At 36.7% G+C, this 23,171-nt stretch overlaps 2 protein-coding genes across 4 annotated transcripts; both read right to left on the bottom strand.

Moving 5' to 3' along the window:
• Nucleotides 1–5,936: 5,936 nt before the first annotated feature.
• On the bottom strand, nucleotides 5,937–10,552 carry LOC147859844 (uncharacterized). Of its 2 annotated transcripts, none has more exons than XM_087324762.1 (2): nucleotides 7,186–10,552; nucleotides 5,937–6,198 (listed from the first exon to the last, which is right to left on the bottom strand). In XM_087324762.1, the coding sequence occupies exon 1, from the start codon at nucleotides 10,215–10,217 to the stop codon at nucleotides 7,194–7,196; it is 3,024 nt and encodes a 1,007-aa protein (XP_087180888.1). In that variant the 5' UTR covers nucleotides 10,218–10,552; the 3' UTR covers nucleotides 5,937–6,198; nucleotides 7,186–7,193. The 2 variants fall into 2 exon arrangements, with proteins under 2 accessions (XP_087180888.1, XP_087180887.1); XM_087324761.1 differs by having other exon boundaries at nucleotides 5,937–6,261; nucleotides 7,186–10,551.
• A 1,354-nt stretch (nucleotides 10,553–11,906) lies between these two features.
• Nucleotides 11,907–22,313, bottom strand: LOC147859843 (HEAT repeat-containing protein). Of its 2 annotated transcripts, none has more exons than XM_087324374.1 (20): nucleotides 22,048–22,313; nucleotides 19,781–19,954; nucleotides 18,893–19,083; nucleotides 18,693–18,797; nucleotides 17,334–17,483; nucleotides 16,715–17,254; nucleotides 16,544–16,633; nucleotides 16,325–16,453; nucleotides 16,144–16,218; nucleotides 15,168–15,377; nucleotides 14,847–15,011; nucleotides 14,348–14,574; nucleotides 14,164–14,281; nucleotides 13,944–14,076; nucleotides 13,651–13,855; nucleotides 13,157–13,262; nucleotides 12,930–13,070; nucleotides 12,701–12,822; nucleotides 12,503–12,621; nucleotides 11,907–12,353 (listed from the first exon to the last, which is right to left on the bottom strand). In XM_087324374.1, the coding sequence occupies exons 1-20, from the start codon at nucleotides 22,250–22,252 to the stop codon at nucleotides 11,995–11,997; spliced, it is 3,564 nt and encodes a 1,187-aa protein (XP_087180500.1). In that variant the 5' UTR covers nucleotides 22,253–22,313; the 3' UTR covers nucleotides 11,907–11,994. The 2 variants fall into 2 exon arrangements, with proteins under 2 accessions (XP_087180500.1, XP_087180501.1); XM_087324375.1 differs by having other exon boundaries at nucleotides 12,503–12,619; nucleotides 12,699–12,822; nucleotides 19,799–19,954.
• Between the last annotated feature and the right edge of the window lie 858 nt (nucleotides 22,314–23,171).

The raw sequence follows: 23,171 nt of genomic DNA, 5'->3' as shown, positions 1-23,171 counted from the left end.
ATTTAAGCATGCATTATGGATGAAATGTGCCCTCCTGTATCCATTCTCCATCGCACACCTACAAGTTGATCAAGGTTGTGCATCTCCAAGAATTTCGAAGCATAAAGAACAATGCACAACGGTATTCTAGAGTTTAGGGTTTAGGGTATAGAGTGTATTGTGTGATCGAGTCATAGAAAATGAATGTTATGTTGGGATGTTAGGCTTGGCAAAACATCATGGTCACGTGCCTTCTTGTGTGAAAACATATCACCATATCAACTAAGCTCTTTGAGTAGATGGAAAATAGAGTGGACGAGCAACGCTAAACCACCATGCCCCATGTAATACCAATGGGGGAAAGTAGTTACCAAATATTCTAAGGAGGCATTGCCATACCAATTGAGACTCAATGCAGTCCCATAGACAATGTTTTTGACATTTAGGTCGTAAATGATAGTAAGCACAATTAGAGGATACACCCATCTTACGTAGCCATGTGCCAATAGGCAAGGCTCGATGCACAAGTAGCCACTGTACATACAATATTTGACATAGTCCATAGGTTAACCTCGAACTTAGCAAGAAACTTTGGAGTAATATCCTCTTGACTCCAATATTAAAATGCAATTGGTAACACATCTTGTCTATCTGATATCACATGTCTTCCCAACTATACAAAATATTGGAAAAAATTAATATCTTTGCAAGTAAATGGATCTATTTTCCATTACGACGCTAAATCTATGGACCTTGGTTTTCACACCAAATCTAGAAGTGTCCGTGTACTTTCCATTATTGTCTATGCGATTTTTAGGGATAAGGAAGGAGATACAACCATTATGGGAGATACTGAGTAGTACTACTGCATATTACACTTGGAAGGATGGATGCTCTCTCGTTTTTTATCAAGTTAGAGCCTCACCAACTAAATTGCTAAAAATTATTTGGTTAGACATGGTTCATACGTTGAAGGGTCAATGGGGATTGTATTGTTGGAGATTCTGATTATAAAGTTGCTCTATGCCATCAGTTTCTTACTTTGTGGCCAGCTACTCCACTTATGACCTCGAAGAATGGCACTCCTTTTCCGCACTTTCAGCCACCACAATGGTTGTTTCTCTGCCAATCACATAGGAATCAAAGCTTTGTAAATTGTTTACATTAATGATTGGATATCTTTTTTTGGAAATCTCTTCGAGAAGACGATATTCACATTCGATTCTACAAACGTTACGTTACATAAAATTAACTACCCATGTCAGTGGTGAAATAGACAATTGCTTGTTCATCCTCAACAAACATCTCCTTCCACATTATGCATTATCTCCTCGAGTTTTGGACATCTTTGTCTTTTCTCTTTGAGTTTTTCCACTTTTTCTTTTTTCGTTTCCGAAGGAGCTCTCATGATCGTCAAAGAAATGTGGGTATCCTTAGAGCATCTCAAATCTCTAACATAAAGTACATGTGTTGATATCATGATTGAAAATAAGGTCTTGCTTCTTTTGAATGTCTCCCTTCTCTTGCTTAAAGTACAAAGTGCATGTGTGAATATGAGTTCATGATTGTCTTGTTGAAATTTGACCCCACATTAATAAACGAATATAACCTCTTGGAAGGTGTGAATTGTGTCCAAACAAATCTAACTTCTAAAGCTAGATACCTATGTTATTAATAAGAAGAATATATAGTTTTTAAAGCAGTGCAAGAAAGGAGGACCAGTTTAGTCCTATAATCTTCTCAAATAGTTACATATACACATTCAACAAGAATGTTGAAATGAAAACCCATTGGATAAATATGTAGTCATTGCTATCGGTACAAGCATTGCAAATTCTATCATATCCTATCTTCATAGATTGTGCAAATTCAAAAACGTAAGGAATTATTGTATGAAAGTATTATTTTAGTTTTCTTTGTATAGGGAACATACCCAAATTACTCCGAGTAAGGGTAATATTGGTCTATACCCCCATATAGTTTGAAGAAATTTTGAACTTATTACAAAAGAACAATCATTAGTGACATCACAACATTCCTGAAGAGAGATGCAATTAGAGAACATGCACATTTGAATAGGTCATTCATCCAAAGATAACTGATGCGAAAACCTAACATCGTTCTCACTAATATAGTGTATAGTGGTGTAATTAGAGTAACAAACATGTGCAATTAACTTTTACTATATAAAATAATAATTATAAATTTTAATTATCACTAATCATAATTTCAAACTAATAATCATGATTGTTAATTGCTATAATTAGCACTAATAATAATCCCTATCATTGTTGAAATCACAATGCTAAATTTTACATTTATTACAATACATGCTAATTACATTGCGACTTGCGTATCCTAGACTCTAGTAAAGAACGATTGATCTCATGGAAGAATAATTTTATCCTCATAAAATAAATCTTGATTCTTGTAAGAATGATTTTACATTTTGAAAAAGTGTTTGAGAAGGTGTAGCTTGTTGTTTGTTTAAGAATATTATAAGATCTTGTGTGGCTAGATGCACATTTAAATACATTAGCTTGTTTAGGGTTAACCTTGGTCTATTAGCAAACACTTTTTCAAAGGAGCTCCTAATGTATTTATCTAAAAACCTTAATACCTTTATGCATAGAATGAACCATACGTATCATACGTGCATTCGCATTCGACAATGATTCAATCAAACGTGTATGGTAAATCATCTCAAAGTTGGATTGGATTGACTAGGGTCTATATTATATATTGATTCACTCTCTATCCTAATAAGTGGACTCTAATCCATTGTGAACCACCAACATACGTATGGTTGCAATATTTGCATTGTATCACATGCATAATTTTGGGATGCAAATCAAGACATCTCTATCATCCTCATTTTAGAACTTTACAAAAAAATGAGTATGAACTACAGAGATCGACTCAAAATATGTCATTATAAATTATAATCAAACGTTCAAAAACTCATAAAACGTATATTTGAGAATATGAAGAAAACATGACATAAGCAGTATTACCATAACAAGTTACCACTAGGGTGACCTAATTTCTAATAAGAAATAAAGAAAAAAAGAAAGAAAAAGGAACATGACACTAACATAAAATTTTGCCATGACACTAATAAGAGGATATGCAAAAGTTAGGAATCAAACCCAAGACACAAGTAATAGTAGCACAACAACTTACCACTAACAACTTACCACAAAAAAATAAAAGAAAAAACTATTATAATACTAATAAAATTTTGCTATGACATGATACTAATATGAGAGAGAGAGAGAGAGAGAGAGATGAGAAAATTGGGAATCAAACCCAAGACATAGACAACAATAGCATGACTCTTTACTACAAGGGTGAGCTAAATTGTAATAGTAATAAATGAAACAAAAGAAAAAAGAAAGGAGCACGTATTTTTCCCATTTCAAACGTGTTCGTTTCCAAACGTTGGAATGCTTGCACGAACACGAATATTACGTTCTATGCATTTATGTATCCTTCTTTTGTGACATTTTCTCATAGTATCACATTAATTTCAGGCATGTATTTGGAACTTCGTCATAGAGATGGATTCACGACAATGCACCCTTACAGATCATATTCAATATCTTTCTAAACCAAAACACTTCATCTCTACAAATGTATAGATCCAGGTCCTCTACAAGGACGTTTTCCCATCAAACAGAATACTTGAAATGGGTTTACAAGGAAATTCAGTATCTTTCTAAACCAAGATTCTTCATCAGAGATAAATGGGTGACAATTGGGTGTGGAAATTCATTTGTGCTTGTGTCTCACGCCCTACAAATGTGTACAACTGGGTCCTCTAAAAGAGTGTTTTACCATCAAACAGAATACTTGAAGTTGATTTACAGGGAAATTCAGTATTGCGAGTTCATAATCAACCACTCAATTGATTTATCTGACTTGATGGTCATTCCAAATGTGCAGGGAAGTCTTACTAAATTGACATCGTAACACGTGTTTATAACATTCAATGCATTTTTATTGCTTTCCATGAACTTTGAAAGTCCACATATGGACCAACAAAAATTTACTGTAGATAATGAAGTAGAGCATGAGACTTTCAACCTAGACAGTGACTGATCGACACTCATGTTGGAAACTAGCTTTTCAGCCATACATGAAAGGTCAAGAACGGAAAATGGCACCACTGCCATATTGTTCCACTTTTCAAATAATGAGCAAAACACGCTTCAGTGGGGTACAAGAGAGAAAATACCCTCATTAACATCAAGCTGTCAAGGGAATCATGCTGTGATATGCTATACATTATACAAAAAGTATCAATTGTAAAATGTCTCAATTGCCTACAAAAGTGAGACAATCACAGCTTTGCAACACCTTTTAGCATTAGTAATGAAACCAAACTTCACTTCTCTTATTATAATTTATCACTTCTTCGCAATTCCCTTCTATGACACGCAAAACACATGTAGTGTTTACTTTAAAAAGAAATAAACCGTCCCTTGTAATGTCAAGAGATTGCTTGTATCCGGAAGTTAAAACTCTAGCAACATTAATAAGATGATAGAGACGTTGCATATGTGGATGTGATTCAGGAATAATTCTGATCAAGAAACTACTTTCCATGAGAAGCAAGTCATAACATAATAATAATAATATCTATTAATTTATTTGGTGGACATGAGAAACATTAAAGTTTGAAACTAGAAGATGCTAGTAAACGGTTGATTGAAAGTAGGGAGCTCAAGCAACAAAAAATGATAGCTACCTATTATCTCTTTCAAGACATTCAGCTGTGAAGATGAATGGATGCCCACTACCAATTCTAAATGCATTTCCAAGACGAAACAACTAAGAATCGGAAATACTTGTATTACTGTCTTAACATACAATCCAGCTTTCACATATAGAATCTTATAATGTTATATCCTAACTTTGGATATCTGCAGAGTCTTTCCTCCCTACCCACAAACTTGCGGGAATTAGAAAATATGATCTACCACCTGGGGGGGCTTGTAATACCAAACGAAAACATGTTTCCACCCTTATTCATCCAAGCTTTTTTTGTGATCAGAGTGTACATAGATAACCCAACGACTATTCCATGGCAATTCTTTCTAACTTTGGATATCTGCATGGTCTTTTCTCCCTACCCACAAACTTTGGGGATTAAAAGAAAACATAATCTATGACCACCTGGGCAAAATTGTAACACCGAATGGAAACATGTTTCCACTTACAGCATAGTATGCTTCATCCAAGCTTTTTTTGTTTCGATCATAGTGTACATAGATAACCCAACAAGTATTCGATGGCAATGCTTTCTAACAACACACAGCCATACATGTTAGAGTGGCATTCTCGACATCATACAAAAACACATCTGATGCAGCAGCTAATTTTTTAGGACTAAGCTTTGTTTTTGTTTTCAAGGACAAATAAACACCTACAATCATAAAAATTGTTTTATTCACATATCTCATCAAGCCCCACATTTCCTGCAATCAAGTCACAAATCTAAAATTTGCAAGCTTCTATATTAATGTTAGTCAAGTGCTTAGATATAGATTACCTGAGACGTGTACTGCTACTACCAATTATTTTAAAACCAGGAAATTAAATTCATTTAAATAAATTGACCCCGTTTAGAAAAACATCGAGCTACCTACCTACCTATATACAACTCCATAAACCTGTCATATCTTTGACTCTAAGAAAGAAAAGCAGTTTTAGTAAACAAAATAAAAAAGTTAATCGAAATATACACTCGTGACACGCCACACCTTGTGCAAACCCTGCAGAAAATAATACCCAAAACATCTGAAATGAAAACAAGAATGAGCTTCGATACTTGTAAAAAAGACATTAGAACCAACACAAAAACTATGATAACTGGTCAGTATAATAAGACTAGAAAACTTCATAAATTTAACATAACCACCATAAAATTTAATAAACCATCAATCAGCCAATGATTAGAAGCCTCCAAACTGACAATTATGATACGCTGTTGGATGCAAGATACAGATCAAGCATTAGTCTCTGGACTTCACACGAAAAGACAAAAACAAAAGTGTTAAGTATGTCATAGAACAGAATTCAGAAGAATAAACCCACTATCAGTGTAGATTGCTCTCAGTTTCTCTTTGCACAAATATTCTCTGCTATCAATTAAAAGATTAGCATGTCTCAATTCAGACTCTACAACAGATAAGTCAAGAGCAGAACTGCTTCAACCTGCCAGCCAATGTGTAAAACACCATTCAAACCATGTTAGCTTTTGATTCTCCGGCATTCCACCTACGAGAAAATCAATTTGTCATGCACAGCTAAAGCATCACACAACTATGCCGAACTATGGAAACTGCTCATCTCATATTTGAATGACTTAACAATGTTGAATTTGCACATTATAAGTTAACCTTAACAATTCCATCTATTGTTTGAATGACTTTAGTATATGCTAGCATTCATGCATAAGTTACATCTGAGAATTAAATTTTATGTCTGAATGACTTCACTATACTGAACATTTTATGTTAGCATTAACACATAAAGTATACTACACAATCTATGACTGTCCTGTGTTAGGATTAATACATACATTACACAGAATCTAAGGATAACAAACTCAATTACATGTCATATAAAAATATCTGAATTATAAACCATATCTCATGTTTTTATAAGTTGATGTTAGCATTAACACATACATTATAAGTTAACCTCAAATATTCAAGAAGTACAATAACCCAGCTCAGGTTTGGATGACTTTACTGTATTAGTGTATTAGTATGAGCACATGTCGCATATACTACAAGTTAACCCTGAAAATGTAAGGATTATACTCTCCGCTATACCGCTGTAGATGTTTTCACTATATATCTCAGATTTGGCTTTAGCACAAAAATTAGTAGTTGACTTGACCCAGAAAAATCAATGAATATGAAACTACAATCTAATGTTTAAATCACTTTACTATGTAATTATTTACTGACACATGAGAAGCTAAATTATCAGTTGCAAAAAATCTTCATGTTTGAACAATCTTACTATGTTAGCTTTAAAACATACAACATACATCCGATTTTTAAGGCCTTAAAAGAACACATACAACTGTTGTTTAGAAGATTTTACAATTCTTAGATGTTAGCACGAAAACGTACATTAGAAGCTAACAAAAACAATTATAAGTTAGAAATCTCTGTAAGGCAGATTAAATACCTGTCACTTCACCGTCCCATCTCAGACATGAATTTTTCATATTCAGACTCCACACCCTCACCCTGGGGCTGTTGGGTAGAGGGGGCTGAAGTTGGAGTAGTGTTACTGCCTGTTGCCCATGGAGGAGGAGAAGCATTAGAGACTCCAGTTGTCCATGGAGGTGGTGCTACACTACTACCACCAGGAGGTATTGCCCAAGGAGGAGGCCCACCACCACCACTCGGAAGGGGCATAGAATTTGGAGGAGCACCATAATAACCACCAAAAGAAGGATTCGGAGGATATGGAGGAAAAGCACCAGGAGGTCCTTGTTGAGGTGGACCACTACCAGGACCAAAACCCATTGGTCTAGGCATCATGGGCATACTGTGGATCGGTGGCCCTTGCATACCTCCTCCAGGAGGTCCTTGAGGAGATACGCCAGGGGGAGCCGACGAAGGTCCCATAGGTGTTGGATAGTGGCCTCCATAAGGTGGGTATGGTACCTGTGGGCCTCCAGGTGGTCCAGGTTGGAAAGGTGATGTCTGAGTTGAATTCCATGGTGGAGGAGGTCGCATAAAACCACCACCTGGCGGACCAAGAGTCTGATTTGGGATCTGTGGCTGTGCTACTGGTTGTGACTGTGATTGTGGATGAGGCTGTGGTTGGGGAGGATAGCCTTGTTGGACACTGGGTATAGTACCTGGACCCGGAGGCTTCCCAGCAATTCTTACTGCCAATACTTTCCCATCCAACCTATACCCATTCATATGCTGCACTGCAACTGTTGCCATTGATACATCAGCAAATTTCACAAACCCATACCCCTTGCTTATCCCCGTCATCCTGTCCTTGATTAGCTTCACATCCTCGATTTTACCGAAAGGAGAGAAAAGCTTAATCAGTGCATCGTCATCTACTGTTTGAGGGAGGTAACCCACATATAGGTTATGATCATCACCATCTTTATTGAACCTAGATCCTGGTTGAAGAGGATTGGAACCCAATCCAGGTCGTGAAATAGACCCTCCATTGCCTGCCCATGAAGAAGTAGCACCAGGTGGGCCTGTGAGTGACAATGTGGGACCCATCTGATGACTTTGTCCTGCATCACCTCCACCTGATCTATTGGCAGAATCGAGACCACCCCCAAGCTCTGCCAAGAAATTCTTATATTCATCATCCATCTTGCTTGGACTTGAACCCTTCACAGGGCAATCAATAGTGGGATGACCACCATCACCACATATTCTACATACCACATCACTTTTAAATGTGGAATTCCGAGAGGGACATGCATATTGCCTGTGACCAGGTTCTCCACAAAGTCGACAGATCTCATCATCACGAATTGTACCATTAAGGGCAGCCAGCTCCCTTAATTGAGCCCTCTTATGCTCATTTAATCCTTCATCAACTGGCATAAGTAACTTTTCTACCATCCCCGCAGCCTTCTCTAGAGCTTCTTGATTATCAGCTTCAACTAAGACATGCAAATCTTCATTTTCCCCAGGATCAGGGCGCATATCTCTCTTTTGAGGTAACCTCCCCTCCTTGGCGGAACCCTTACCTCTTATCACTATCTTTGCACCTGTCTCTCTCTCCATTCTCTTTTGGGTGTTCCCACGGGGTCCAATGATAAGACCTATGAAGTTATAACCCGGAAAATCTTTCACGGGGATGAAAAGCTTTTTGTACAATTTTGGTGGTCTATAATCAGCAGGTGGCTTGAAGGCTGGATTCCGCTTGATCAATTCAGAAATCACCTCTTGCCTCTCTCGAGTCATTCTCTCGCGAGCTCTAAATTCTCTTGTATTCACCCGAATGCCCATATTATCATAGATAGGTTCAGGAGATGGTGACCTATTCCCGTCCTCCCTATCATCAAGCACTTGACCAGTTTGGAGTCTCCTATTGATATCCAACAGCTTAATATTCAAGGCTTGAACTTCGGGATCAAGTTCCATTCCTCCTGTTAGCTCCTTCACAAAATCAGGCAATTGAATTTGAGCAAGAAGTGGTTTTGGTTCTTCTGCAGACCACCGGGATTTCCTCCTCCTACCACTTGATTCAGATGTGTTGCTTTCCTCCGTGTCTCCTTCTTGTTGAGGTTCCCATCGGCTTCTTCTCTTCCTTCCTTTGTCTTCGGATCCATCATTGTGTGATAGATTTGCAGATTGGGACTGAATATATAAGTTATCCAACTGACCAGATCCATCATTAGAGCCATTTGCCTTCGATGTGATCCCTTCCTTACTGTTATCACCATCACCACTACCATTTATGCCATGTAATCCATGCTCTTGCACTTCACTGATCCAACCTCCAACACCAGAAGGAGCTTCTTGTACTTCTTCTCTATCTTTAGGCTTAGTAATATGATCTTGATCTTGTGCCCCTCCTTCCGAAATCCATCCACCAAATCCTTCTCTCTCCACAGAAGTTTCACTTCCCCAAACATTAACAACTGATCCTACCGAATCAACCCCATGTTTGCTGTCCCTTATGGGTACTTCCAAGCTTTCTCCTTGAGTTTCATGCCGATAACCATATAAGGACTCAGTTTTTGACCCTTGATACCCCGAGTCTGCTTTTTGCTGTTGATAATAATCAATATTTTCCTTCTTATACAACAACGGATCAGAATTTGGAGCTTGTTCACAACCGTATCCAGAATGCTCATAAACATATCTAGATCCTCCCCCAACATCATTATTTGGAATATTTCCATATTCATAACCATAGGATTGATGAACAGCATTTGGAGCTACACCATCACCGCCACCAATTTGCTGATTTCCATAATCATAGCCATAGGATTGATTGACCATGTTATTATTATCATTAACGGTCTTAGGTGGATGATCAAAGGCATGATTTTGTGGTTGATGATGCATTTGCTGCTCATTGAATTGTTGCGAAGAAGAAATATACCCAGATTGGTAACTGATGTCGGAGGCAGGGTACTGGTGTTCCTCCTGTTGAAATTGTTGTTGCTTCTGTTGTTGTTGGTAAGGGTTGAGTTCTCCTGGCGGAAAACAAGAAGAGTCCATGGAAACGTTTTTGGGTTCTCACAGAGAACGTTAGAGTTGAAGTGTTTCGGATTTACCCCTTCCCCCGTAGGGGTAAAAAAAATTAACGGTTTAGGGTTTGGAGTTTTGGTGGGGGGTTTCTCTCAGAGAGAGAAAGTTTAGGGTTTGCCTCTTGTTCTCAAGCAGAGAACTTTTTCGCGAGAAAACAATTGCAGTGTTTGAGGCGGTTGTCAAGCGGAGAGGACCTTAGGGTTTCGCGGTCCTTCCGAGAAGCGAGAATTCGCGTTTAGGGTTTGCAAAGACAGAGTTTCAGACAGAGATCGAAGGATAGGCAGTAAGAGAGACAGAGACAGAGACAGAGACAGAAAGAGAGAGACAGAGAGAGAAGCGAACTGATTATAAACTGTACACAGACGAAGTAATATAATGTCCGGCTTCATACTGATGTCCGGTTTCACACTTGTCCGGGCTCCTTCACCGGACCCCCACATGTGGTCGCGGCTGATAGAGCCCCTTCCCACGCAACGCATTTTGCAAGAGACTTCCCTCACAAGGGCCACCACCACCTTTTACAAAGTGTATCAAAAACTATGCAAATCGCACGTTCGTTCGAGATGGTGTTATTGCGGACATCAAGGTTTTTTGTTTTGTGCTAATATCATAACTACGTGTTAACAAGCCCTTGGCAAAGCCAAGTCGGTGACGATTTCGGTTGTTGTAGAAACGTAGCTTCATAACTCAAGCATGTTATTTTGTAATGAGGTACGCGACAAAATGTCGATGAAATTTCAATGTTGTATTCTAATGGCTAATATCAATTTCCATCACATCGCTATATTCAACCATTGAGACTAGAGAAAAGGTTATAACACAAGTAGAAATTATCATATACCCTAAACCCATATATTCTCAACTACAGCTTTCATTACCCCTTGTACCAAAGTAATGGAAACATACTTTGGGTTTTTATCTTACCTATCCCTCTTTACATTCTTAAGTTTGTCCAATTTGATATACATATCAATGTTGGTTAACATGATTATATTGTACAATACACTCAAAGTGACCTTTGTTAGGTTGATGGCCCCTCACTATTCTATCACTCAAAGATAGTAGAATCAAGTGATTGTTGCATGGAGTCCATAATTAGACATGAGATAGTTATGTTTTAGATCTCTAACAAGAAAAGTTGTTCCACACTTGGCGATCTAGTGTTTATCATGGCAAAGCTAGTCTCTATTAGTTGAAACCCTATCTCACGTGAGCTTATACGAACTTGTTAGTCTTGAAATTCATCTTCTCTTACCTCATTTGCATGCAATCTTGATTGAACCATTTAGAGCTATGAACAAAGAGAACAATCCTACGTGATGGCATGGAAAAGTAGTATTCTCTCCACATAAAGATACCTTGATACAAGTTTTATTATACCGCTAACGTGATTTCACTAAGCCAATAGTTCAACTATTTAATTGTCCCTTTAATAAAGTTACAATTGCTCAAAACTTGCAATTTAATAATCTAGTAAACAAAAGTTGATAAAAAATTTTGTAATAAGCTATTACTACATAACCTTGCACGGAAAATGAACCTTACATAATAATCACTTGGAACGCATGATACTAAAACTTATTATCATTGTTTTGACCCTTTCAAACAACTAATCAATATTTATTTTAGATTTCGAATAGATTTTGCCATGGAATGCAATAAAGCAAATAGGAAGCAATTATTATTTATTTATGTGTCAAAACAAATGTGACATTATGATTCAGTTGAAATACATCTTAGAGATTTATCACTGGTTTTGACCCTTCCCTCTGATCATATCTCCAAAATTCCCTCGCATGAACCGATTGAATAAACGAGTTTCTTCTTGTACAGGAGGTTGAGAAGGGTTTGGCGTTTGTGGCTCCATTGCCATATCAAGAGTGTCTTTTTTGGCATGAAACACATTCTCTCCAAAAAGGCTACTCACTCCCGAGAAGCTCAGGTGGTTTCCCATGGCTTTTGTGATTATTTCTAGCCTTCCACCAGACCTTTCCTTCACTATTGACTCCAATGCTTCTTTATGAGCTGGATCAAGAGAATCTAGGTCCTTCAGCAAATTCTGTATCACAGGTAGAAGCAATTCCTTCACACTCGTGGCAGCTAAATCTGCAACAACAACTAGATTGGTTATAACTTAAACCCAAGTAGACTATAAATATTTTGGGAATTATTGCCAACAGGAATGGCATTTTAATACATTGCCCTCATAAACATATGGCAGAAAACAGAGACACATGTAAAAGTAAACGAGCTACCAGTAGCATCTAATGCCCGGATGGCTTCACAAAAAGCATCGACCTTTTCCCGTCTGCGCATGAGATTTGTTCCTACTGATGTTGCTCCTGTCAATAACAAAAGCTTTTGGAGGAGAAGTGTTATTTGTCAAGGAAAACAGAACATAGCAACACTCTCAACTCACAAAACCAACAAGGAAAGTTCTAATAAGGATATAGTCCTTCAGATTTGCAGACATTAGGGGAACAGCAATAGCTAATGTACGTATGACTGCAACAATAGCCTCGTGAGATCCATCTTCCAAGAAAGCATCCATTTGCACCCGTATCTTGTCGGTGATCTGGACAATAAAGATAATAATATGAATCACGCATCAAGTGAGTTTCAAATGAGGTCTGGTACCAATTTGCCTTCGCATTTTGACATTGTTTAGCTGATGATAAATACCAGATTGTCTTTGAAATGTTGAGCTACAGCACCAAATGCCTGAATACTTGAACACTTAACCAGAAGATTCGGGTCAGATCCCAGAGTAACTAGTGCAGGCAAAATATCATGGGTTGCAACCTTTGCATCTACATACGGGACCTGTTTTTGTCAAATTTCATATCATTGATTTGAAGGATAGAATGGAGCAGAAAAAACAAGAACAACCTCAAAAAAAGGGCACCCACAAGAATCTTCATTATCATTGCTGCACTAATTTTCACATCAGCATTTGAATTTACAACGAGCTCCCACAGTACATTAATAATGATAGAATGATGCTCCTCAAACGTGCTGTAAAATAAACAAAAAATAATCATTTTATTTAGAATATAACTCATTATGATGTATTGCATATCCCAGAATGAAGAAATTGTGACTTGTAAGATTTTATACATTACTTTTCTCTACTCTACTTCAAATCCACTTCAGAAATATCTATAAAAATTTGTACTTTTCTTTTTGTTCAATGAAACCTCATGCAATGTACCTATGCTATTATAATATCCAATATCCTAGACAACTACTAAAAAGAATACGAGCATTCAGTGTTTCCACTACAACATGATATTTAATGGTATTGTAAAGATATCGTAACAAGATAATGCTGGTTCTGATTATTGCACATTAATAATAAAAAACTAACGGATTAGAAACTTGTGAATTTAAAGGTACCACACACCACAGAAACCGCATAGCATTGATAAGCTCTGGGGTATGAGTTGGAGATAGAGCACCATGTTTTGAAACTTGATGAAAAACTAGAGACCGCAAATAAATTGGAAGTTGTTCTCGCATTGATGGTACTCCTAATACTCCTGCTAATAGAAGTGGAAGGATACACAATACTGCCAAGCGCTCGTCTATGTCTGTCTTCGGCTTCAAGTCTGCCAATCCCATTATTGTCTTAGAAAATAAGAAATGAAATAGTAAAATAGCTGACATGCCATGTGCATCAGAATGCCAATTGCTAACCTTTAACTCGAGAAGTAAGGGTAGCTGGAAATTCAGGTAAGTCTGTGATATCTCCGACTGCTGTGAAAAAAATTGGTAACATGATGATAGACAGGTAATGGTTCCCAAATTGTTTGATAATCTCTAGAAGAACCTGTCCAAATATTATTTACAATGAATAACTACAAGAAAAAGGTGCACCTAAATGCCTATTAAAGAGCCAGACAAGTATGCATACAACCTTCGTTAATCTACTACGAAGAGAGTCCTCAGCAGATGAAAGCAGGGATGCCAATTGCAACAACATTGGCAAACAGTCCACATGCAGCCAATCAAACGCTGACCATTCACCCTGAACGCTGTTGTCAAAGGTTTCAGCATCAAGGAAAATTCGAAGGAAATATGAGCAGCAGAGACATGTTCACCTGAGATGGTGCCTGATCAAGCTCTCTGAGAAGAATGGTTCTTCCTGTTCAGCTTCATTACCAAAATTTATTCGGTAAGGAAAGGTTGCTCTAGCAAGTTTTGCAACCTCACATAATAAATCAGTCAGCATTCTCAACAGAACATCCAAATTCCAACGTTCCCTCTCCCCCAGAACCCTCAGACGAGAATCCAATGTACCCTCAACTCCTGATGCAGGTGGGCAACGCTGATATAACAAGGAAATGGTCATACAAATTAAATGCATCACATATATATACATGCACTGATTTCCCACTTTGTCAATGTGAGGTGCTGCACATGCTTCCCTCTAGAGGAGAAAATAAGTAAAGTAGATAAACATCAAGCATCCTGGTTGATGAATACTAAGAGCATGCCAAAAACCATAGACTCAGTTCAATACAAATTACATAAATCCATGATCTAGTAATGACTATTGCAGAAAAAAGGTAATATGTTTTCGAGATGCTATTGCTGTACCTGTGCAGAACCCAGGATGTGTGAAAACAAAACCCGAAGAAGCTGGCTCAGAGGCTGATTTCCTTCCTTCCCCCATATCACTACTGCAGGTAAAAGCTCTTTGAGGGTTGTTTCCACCACTATTCCAGATGGATCCAATATTAGCCGAAACATCAACTCCTCAACCTATAATCAAAAGAAATCATAAGAGAGAGGCAGTTTCTTTCTCTTTTATTTTGTCTCTCTCCCTGAATCTTGCTGTGCTTACTTTCTGATTTTACTCTTGCAAATTCATATATTCTGCTCCAAGTTTGTCCCTTCAGCATATTAAGCAGTTCTGACCTTGAAATACTTGTCCATGCTTGGAATACATGGAAGCAAGATAGCAAGATTGTGACTGGCCGCCTCCCGAACCATTGCAGCAGGATCCTCCATCAGTTGTTGAATTATTGACAGGATAAGAGATGTTCGCATCTCAGATTTAACGAACTGTGCCAATTGCCCACATGATTGTGCCACCAACAATCTCCGCTCCTCATACTTGTGATTGATCTATTAGAAACAAATCACATCCATTAATCAACCCAATAGCACTGACATTGATACAATTGTATGCCTTTTAGAAACATGACTGCTATTTTTGAATACCTATGCTCATTCATCTCTAAAAAAAATGTACATAGTTATAAAAGAAAAATATATAGAAACATAACACCAAAGAAACGCTTTAAGTTCTATGAACAGAACATTTACTCCCCAAATCATTGCATCTTCCAGTTATGGTGACTGAATCTCAATTTTGAGATAGAATGCTATGCTTTAACATAAACTTCCTTAGCAAGTGGTTTTCAAAGGTGAAAATATGGACAGCATAAATTACATTACTGATGGGGGAAATAGCAGGAAAGAGAAAAGATGCTATGAAGGTTTTTACTAGGACAACTGTAGGAATAAAACACCATGAAAGACTCTTTATCACAAAATAACATGTGACAACAGATTGTATAAAGGCTTTTAATAGGAAAAGCATAGTAACAGAAATACCACCAAGAAAGACTCTATCTCACAAAGCAACATGTGATCCAACAGGCTACACAATGGATTGTACATTTTATAGGGAGCCATAGAAGGCAAGGGTTAGAAACTACAACCCACTCCTCGCAATTGTAAGATAGCCCCAGATATTCCCCATTGCCTCTCATCACTATTGTCTACCAGATAATTCGGATTCGTTACAAACAAACTGCAACTTGAAAATGTTTTGAAGTTCCAGAATAAGTATACAGCTGCATTTCCCCAGAATGTCAATATTATGTACCTGTTCCCAGCACTGTGGCAATAATTCGAGTTCAGTCCTTTCTTCGCCAATATTTTTTGACAAAGTCACACATGCCTGTACATTGCAAATGAGCAAAAACTTAAACCTACTACGATATAAAGAACAAACCAACTATCTATAAACACCAAGGCTAACTATGATCAATAATAAGATATTTTACATCCATAATTATTCTCCTTTGATTCTCATCTGGCCTTTTGATGAGATTGAATAAAGTGTGTGTAAGCAAGTCGCGGACATTGCCATCAGGATGTCTCTCGATAGCACACATCATAAGCGGTAGAAGTTCCTGGAAAAAGAAATACAAAACTGTATTATTACTTAAAAAGTGTAGAAAACACATTCAGCAAGTATGAATATCCCAACTTGATAATCTGACCTCTCTATGGTTAATGAGAACATATGGAACTATCTTAGGCAAAGCATCCGCAAGTATTTCCACTGTTTTTATTTCATGTTTCTGAAATATCTGGTGACAGATTGAAAAAGGTGACATAGATTTAGGATGATTCATGCAGCAAAATTAAGAACATATTCAACTCATTATTACCGAGCTATCAATTACTGCATCTTGATCTCCTTCATGATCGTCACAATTCTCATAACCTATGTTTTTAGTATCCTCATGATCATTCTCTGTTGTTGGCATCTCCACTACATTCAATTTCTCTTTCGTAGAATTATCAAGCTCAGAAACAAGACTGCCTTTTAGATCGTTCTGACTATCTCTTGCCACAGAAACCTCAACAATTTCATTCTCTTGTTGATGTGCATCCTTACCAGACTTAATACTAGAGTCAAGCTGTGACTCTACTTCCGTTCTGTATCCATCTATCCTTTCATGAACTATAGATGGTTGACTCTCTTCCTTGTCATCTTCCTTAAAAGATGGATCAAATTGAGACACATCAGCCCTGGATACATCAATGCCCTGATGAGTTGTAGATGGTTGACTCTCCGCTTTAGAGAAGCCATTATGTAATCCATTAGCTCTCAAAGATTCCAACTCAAGCTTAAGAGATGTTGTTTCCATCCTGTACCCATTTATATCTTTTAAACATAAATCTACAGACTGCTTCAAGTCACTTATCTGCAACATAGCAATCCACATACATCCATTAGAATCAATAGAGCCTAATCTTTGATATATTAGAGTAGCATCATGTTACCTTTTTTTCCTTCTCTTTTGAGTCTTTCAGACTAGCTTCTAAAGACTTCTTCAGCAAAAGAATCTCTTTTTCAAGAGCATCTTTACTCTTCATAAGAAGTTCATTCTCCTTAAGGAGCTTTTTTCTTTCTTCTTGTAACATTTTCTTCTCCTGAAAGACAAAAGCCTGATATTCAATATCCAAATACAAATAAACTCTTATATACAGCAGTAGACAAAAAAGGCCCATGAAGATGAGATCGAGTATTCGACCTCACATTTCACTTCTGCAAGTTTAAAGATGCTTTTTGTGAACAAATTGGAATTTTTTTTAAGAACCATTATTTAAGCTTTCAATCAATTTCGTCAAAAATTATACCTACATTATAGACAAAAACCAAAGTTGCAAGTTGGCTACCTATCCTATTTTCATAAAATTATGGATACTAGATAGTGAAATGTATTAAAGAAAACTAACAATGTAAACAAACTCCATATTATACTTTCAGTATGTTGTATGTATGTAGGTCACTTGATTGTTCTCGCCAATGCTATATTTATTGCCACATTATTTCCATTATAATATATACTTTTGTTTTTATTTTTCACAATTTGCTTTCTTTCTACAAAACATTCTAAAGTTTTCAGTAAAAAAACTGAAAACATCAGGAGAGAAATTTTGGATTTCCGAAAAAACTATCAAGATATCGAAGGTATAATATCTTAATTGTTAAGGAAATGGAACTATAATGAGATTATGCATATTTTTTGTTGTTATTTCCATGATTTAGTCATATCTCTCGTACCGGATGGTGTATGGTGGCAAATAAAAAAATAATCGGCTTACTATGGTCTCTGTAATTGTCTGAGATCTTGTCGCTCAAGTATCTAGACCAGGTGCTCTTATCAGAGACATCAGAATCTAAGGAAAAGTTGTAGGATATGATATCCAAATAAAATGTGAGCCAGGATGTACATAGCTTCTCTAATCTTATCTTTTGATAAAACTGGCTTAGAATGATACCTCTAGACTCTACACTATAGAACTACCTATTATTTTAAATCAAAGCTAACATAGTGATATCAATGCTGGCACCTAAGCAAGAAACCCTCTGGCATCAAAATTACTAGAGATGGTCCCAAATTTGGGTCATCTTTGTACCAAACATCATTACGTCTCCAGCATGGTTATCTCTAACTTCAGATTATTTTTAAGTTTTACAGAAAAGATGAAAGCCATAGAGTTATTATAGAAATATATGCAATATATGACAAAGTTCAATGAAGAGCAGATGTTCAAGATGAAAACTTCTTTTACTATTCCAAATCTGGATTGATAAATGAAATTATCTGCTTCCTTAGATGGTACGTAAAAGCTCACCTCAATTTCTTCTGGAGAGGCTGCCAGAAATTGTTGATAATAGCGTCGTAATGCATCAGGAGCATGCATCAAGCCAGCCTGTGCTGCATCAAGATCTTGATCAACCTGCAGATATATGTAATTAGCGCATCTTCACCAAATTTTAAACTGCCAAAATATAGATTTGCCAGCATCTAATCACACAATTCAAAGATTTTCACCTCTTCATAAAAAGTCATAGCTGTCAGTTTATATCCTGCAGCAAGAAGATATTCCTTAACTGCCCAATCCAACGCTCTTCTTTCACTTTCGTGAATTGGATCGAGCAACGGACTCATGGCAGTCTCTGATTTGCTCATAGTAGCTTGTAGTACACCTTCCTTGTTGATTTCAAAAGACTTGCTATCATCAACTGCAAATATCAATAAAAAATGATTGAACTTTGTAGTGCAAGCATGCTATGTATAAAAACATTTATACAGATGTTAAGGTATAGTAGTATAAAATTGTACTGCCATATAAAATAATCCACATTTACATTAACATAAACACAGATAAATTAATCCAATACATTACGAAGTGGCTGATGCAATTCTAGACCCAATGCAAGTCTAATGAGAGAAATGTCATAGTTAGCCATTGAAATTTGAAGACCAATAATATACCCTCTGCTGCACACTACACAGAAGTGTGGAAAAAACTACTATTTTTACCTTCTAAACAAAAGAAAGGTAAAATTCGAGTAGGGTACTGCCATATTTTGTAAAAACTACTAAGATGCAATTTTTCTACTTTGATCCAATGAATAATACTCTTCAGTTTGTATCAACTCATTCTATATCACACTTCCTACCCCAATGAATCTCTCTTCAAAATCCCATTCTATAACTGTCACATACAAACTTCTTCATATGTCACCTCCGCCTCCTTAATTGTGCATCCCGTTCTTGTTTTTTCATATAGATAAACATTTATATCACATTATGATAAAAAAGAAGCATATGTTTGAAGTTAGACAGCCTCTTCCACCATTTTAGTTTTGAGATAAAATCCCATGGGCCTTTTTACACTTTTAACAATAAATCTAAGTATAGAAATGAGCAGTGTACTAAGAAAAAATGCATTACTGCTAGAATATGGTGTAGAAATTGCAGTTGTATGCCGCTCCAACTTCTCTTGCAACCTGTTAATATCATTTTTTGCCAATCGAAGTTCATACTCCAAAATGGTTGCTTTCTCTTCTGCAGCATCCCGTTCTTCAACTACTCTTTGAGGATTTGCAACTATAAGACGCATTGCCATAGATAGCCATTAATAAAAAGAGAAATGGGGAAAAAAAGTAACGTTTTTACAAGAAGAATTTGTCGAGATAAATGTGGTGCTATGGTTTCTTCATCTAAATTTAGAGAAGGAAAAACTTTAGAAGGCATTTTCTATAAAACATCAGAATGGTTCTAAAACTTGTTTCTTTACAAGGACAAACATAGCCAATACATACTCTATATTCTATTGTCAGAGGTGCACATCCACAAGAATCAGAAAATGCAGTGTATCCATACACAATTACTCCAGAAGGTCAACATCTTAGAATACACATATTATAAGCACACATCAGTAAATTATTCGGCAGTTGGATTTTCCCATTAGTAAACTTGCTTTGTTGATAAGAAAAGTGAGAAAATTAACAACAAATTTCAACAAGGAACCAGATTCCAAGTGAACACATATATCTTACTCTTATCACAATGCATAAAATTCAGCTTTTTATCTCAACTGGAAATAAGATGGTTATTGGGAACGCAATGTACCCATACTTTATCTCGAGAAAAGAGACAATTCAACAAGGAACTAGATTCAACGAGAACACACATTGCTTACTCTTGTCATAAGAACAGAGACCAAAAACAAACATGAAACTTTCCAAAATCCACAGCATTTGATGTGTCATACAACTCTATAATTTATGTACCTTGCATAAAATTAAACTAATAGATTTCAGCAGAGTTCTTTCTATCTCAAAATCGACAGATATCCCAAGTGAACATGACATAGCCTGCCTTCGTAATAAGAAAAAGAGACCAATAAACTTGCAAAAATCCAAAGAGTCAGACAGCTCTACCTCCTACCTTGGAAATTACAAAAAATTAATAGATCTCTGTAGAAAGATTTCTATCAACAAGTCTGCCCCTGGTCCTTATAATAATGAAAGTCAGGAAAAGCTTACAAATTCCCCCAAATCTGCAACACTAGGTTACAAATTTACTATGAAGATTAAATTAAGAGCTCTTTCCATCTCAACAAGTTTACTTTTACCACCAAAAAAAACTTTCAAGATTCCAACGATACACAAAATTTAGTGTATCACACAGATCTACTAGTTTACTGTGGAGAGATGAAACTAAGTTAACAATTCTCCTTTCTATTTGAAGAATTTTACCCTTGTCATGAGAAAAAAGAGAAAAAATTCTTACAGTTTCAAAAACAGCAGTATTTAGTGCACCATTGAGATCTACAAATCAAATATTAAATTAAAATAAAAATTCTCTGCAAAATCTTAAGCCTGCCCCTGTTATAAGAAAAGAGACCAAACATGCTTGTGAATTTCCAGAAACACCAGCACATTTGATGTACTTCCCATGTCTATTAAATTAACCTCACGAACTTATTTTCAAAATTCACAAGAGGAGAATAAAATATGGCAATTTTCCGAAAAGAATCAGAATATAGTGTGCTGATTCACAAACTTATTACATTAAGTTAACAAAATTCTTTCAATTTCAAAATTTATACAGATATTCCAAAAACAACAAAATTTTAGTGCATTAAACAAACAGATCTACTAGCATCCAGTAACAATGTGGAAACTTGGTGTATCAGGCAGCTATAAACTTCAAGCTGTTTCTATGTCAGCAATGTAGACACCAAAAAACTTACATTTCAAAATTTATACAAATATCCCAAAAACAAACAAAATTTTGGTGCGTTAAACAAACAGATCTACTAGCATCCAGTAACAATATGGAAACTAGGTGCATCAAGCAGCTATAAACTTCAAGTTGTTTCTATGTCAGCAATGAAGACACCAAAAAACTTGCATTTCCACGAAACAATACACAGTATTTAGTGTGTTATGCAGATCGACATATTTAGCTTGAAGGTTAAGTAAGTATTTTTGTATCTCATCGAGTGAAAAGAAAATACACGTAAGGAACTCGCATCCCAAAAGCTCCACAGAATTTCAGTGTTTTAAACCACATCGACCAATTTCTTTCTATCTCAACAAGCTTTATCACAAGTCTAACGATTCAAAGAAACTTGCAAAATTTCCAATACATCCACAGAATATAGGGTGTGAAACAGATCGACAAGAGGTTACCTTGAAGATTTTGGAGGCGAAGGATCTCTTCAGGAGGATAAACCTCTGTGTCAGAGAAGAGTTGCTGAAGGCGAGTAGCACGATCTGAGTGACCATCTTCGATAAGCTCGTGCATTAGCTCAAAGGCAGTGAGGAGGTATTGTTGATCCAGCAAGTACTTGATAACAACGTTACACAGGGAGGCGCTCTCTACCTCCATCGCCATGACAGAAAGGACGCTGTCAAAGAAACATTCCCGCAGAGACGCACAATGGTGCGAATTGATCTCTTGTACATATTGTCACTCACTCACTCGTCAGTCGTAATTAACAATCGGTTCGGTTTGAGAGGTTCAAAACCGAACCGTTTAAATTTTTTGAAACCTTAAACGAACCGAACCAAGAAACCGTTAACACCGACCGCGGTTTCGTGGTTCGGTTTCATTCAGCTTAGGTCAATTTTTTATTTTTATTTTTATAATATTTCATTATTTTAAATTTTTAAAGATGTTCCTAAAATGTGAGAATAAGGTCTAAAAATGAAAAGATTGTTTAAAAGCAAATTTTTAAAATTTAAAAAAATAACCGTTAAACCGTTTAAACCTCGGTTGAAACCAAACCGAACCGTTTTTAAAAACCTAAACCTAAACCAAGCCAAACTAAACCATTGAAACCGTTAAGCCCTTACGTCGTGGTTTCGTGGTTCGGTTCGGTTCAAACCGAATTGTTGCCGATTGTTAGTCGTAATGGGGCATCTAGTTCCGGGAGAGTTGACACCGATCTCGATCAGTTCAGTTCAGTTCATGCAACGGTGTTGTTGTAAAGAATTAAGAGATGGATTTTGTGCAGCGGAATAGATACGAATTGTGTGTGTGTATGAGAGAGAGAGTGTGTGTGTGAGAGAGACAAGGAGTAAGACACAGAGAATACGCAAGGTAAAGTATATTAACAAAGGAGAAAGACTCAACATTATACAAGGTGGGAGGAGGGTGCTTTATATAGTCACCCTCTCTCTTCATTAACTACAAGACTCGTGGAGCATGGGGAATGTGAAAGCTCATAAGTTATGTGTCATAGAATATGATTCTATGACTCATACCTAAATGCTAGAATACCAAAGTGGTGACATAATGGTGATTCTTGACC

Source organism: Azolla caroliniana, unplaced genomic scaffold (genome assembly GCF_043228905.1).
Source record: "Azolla caroliniana isolate FFs.n. ecotype wild unplaced genomic scaffold, voAzoCaro1.0.p SCAF_9, whole genome shotgun sequence".
NCBI classification, from domain to species: domain Eukaryota; kingdom Viridiplantae; phylum Streptophyta; class Polypodiopsida; order Salviniales; family Salviniaceae; genus Azolla; species Azolla caroliniana.
This window is presented reverse-complemented; position numbering and strand designations above follow the sequence as displayed.

Excerpts from the sequence above, each read along its gene's own strand:
- LOC147859844 (XM_087324762.1), bottom strand. The coding sequence starts at position 10,217 with ATGGACTCTTCTTGTTTTCCGCCAGGAGAACTCAACCCTTACCAACAA.
- LOC147859843 (XM_087324374.1), bottom strand. The coding sequence starts at position 22,252 with ATGGCGATGGAGGTAGAGAGCGCCTCCCTGTGTAACGTTGTTATCAAG. Across the intron at positions 14,282-14,347 it reads TTGATCAGGCACCATCTCAG|CGTTCAGGGTGAATGGTCAG; the intron begins GTGAACATGTCT and ends CTTTGACAACAG. Across the intron at positions 14,077-14,163 it reads TTCGTAGTAGATTAACGAAG|GTTCTTCTAGAGATTATCAA; the intron begins GTTGTATGCATA and ends ATATTTGGACAG.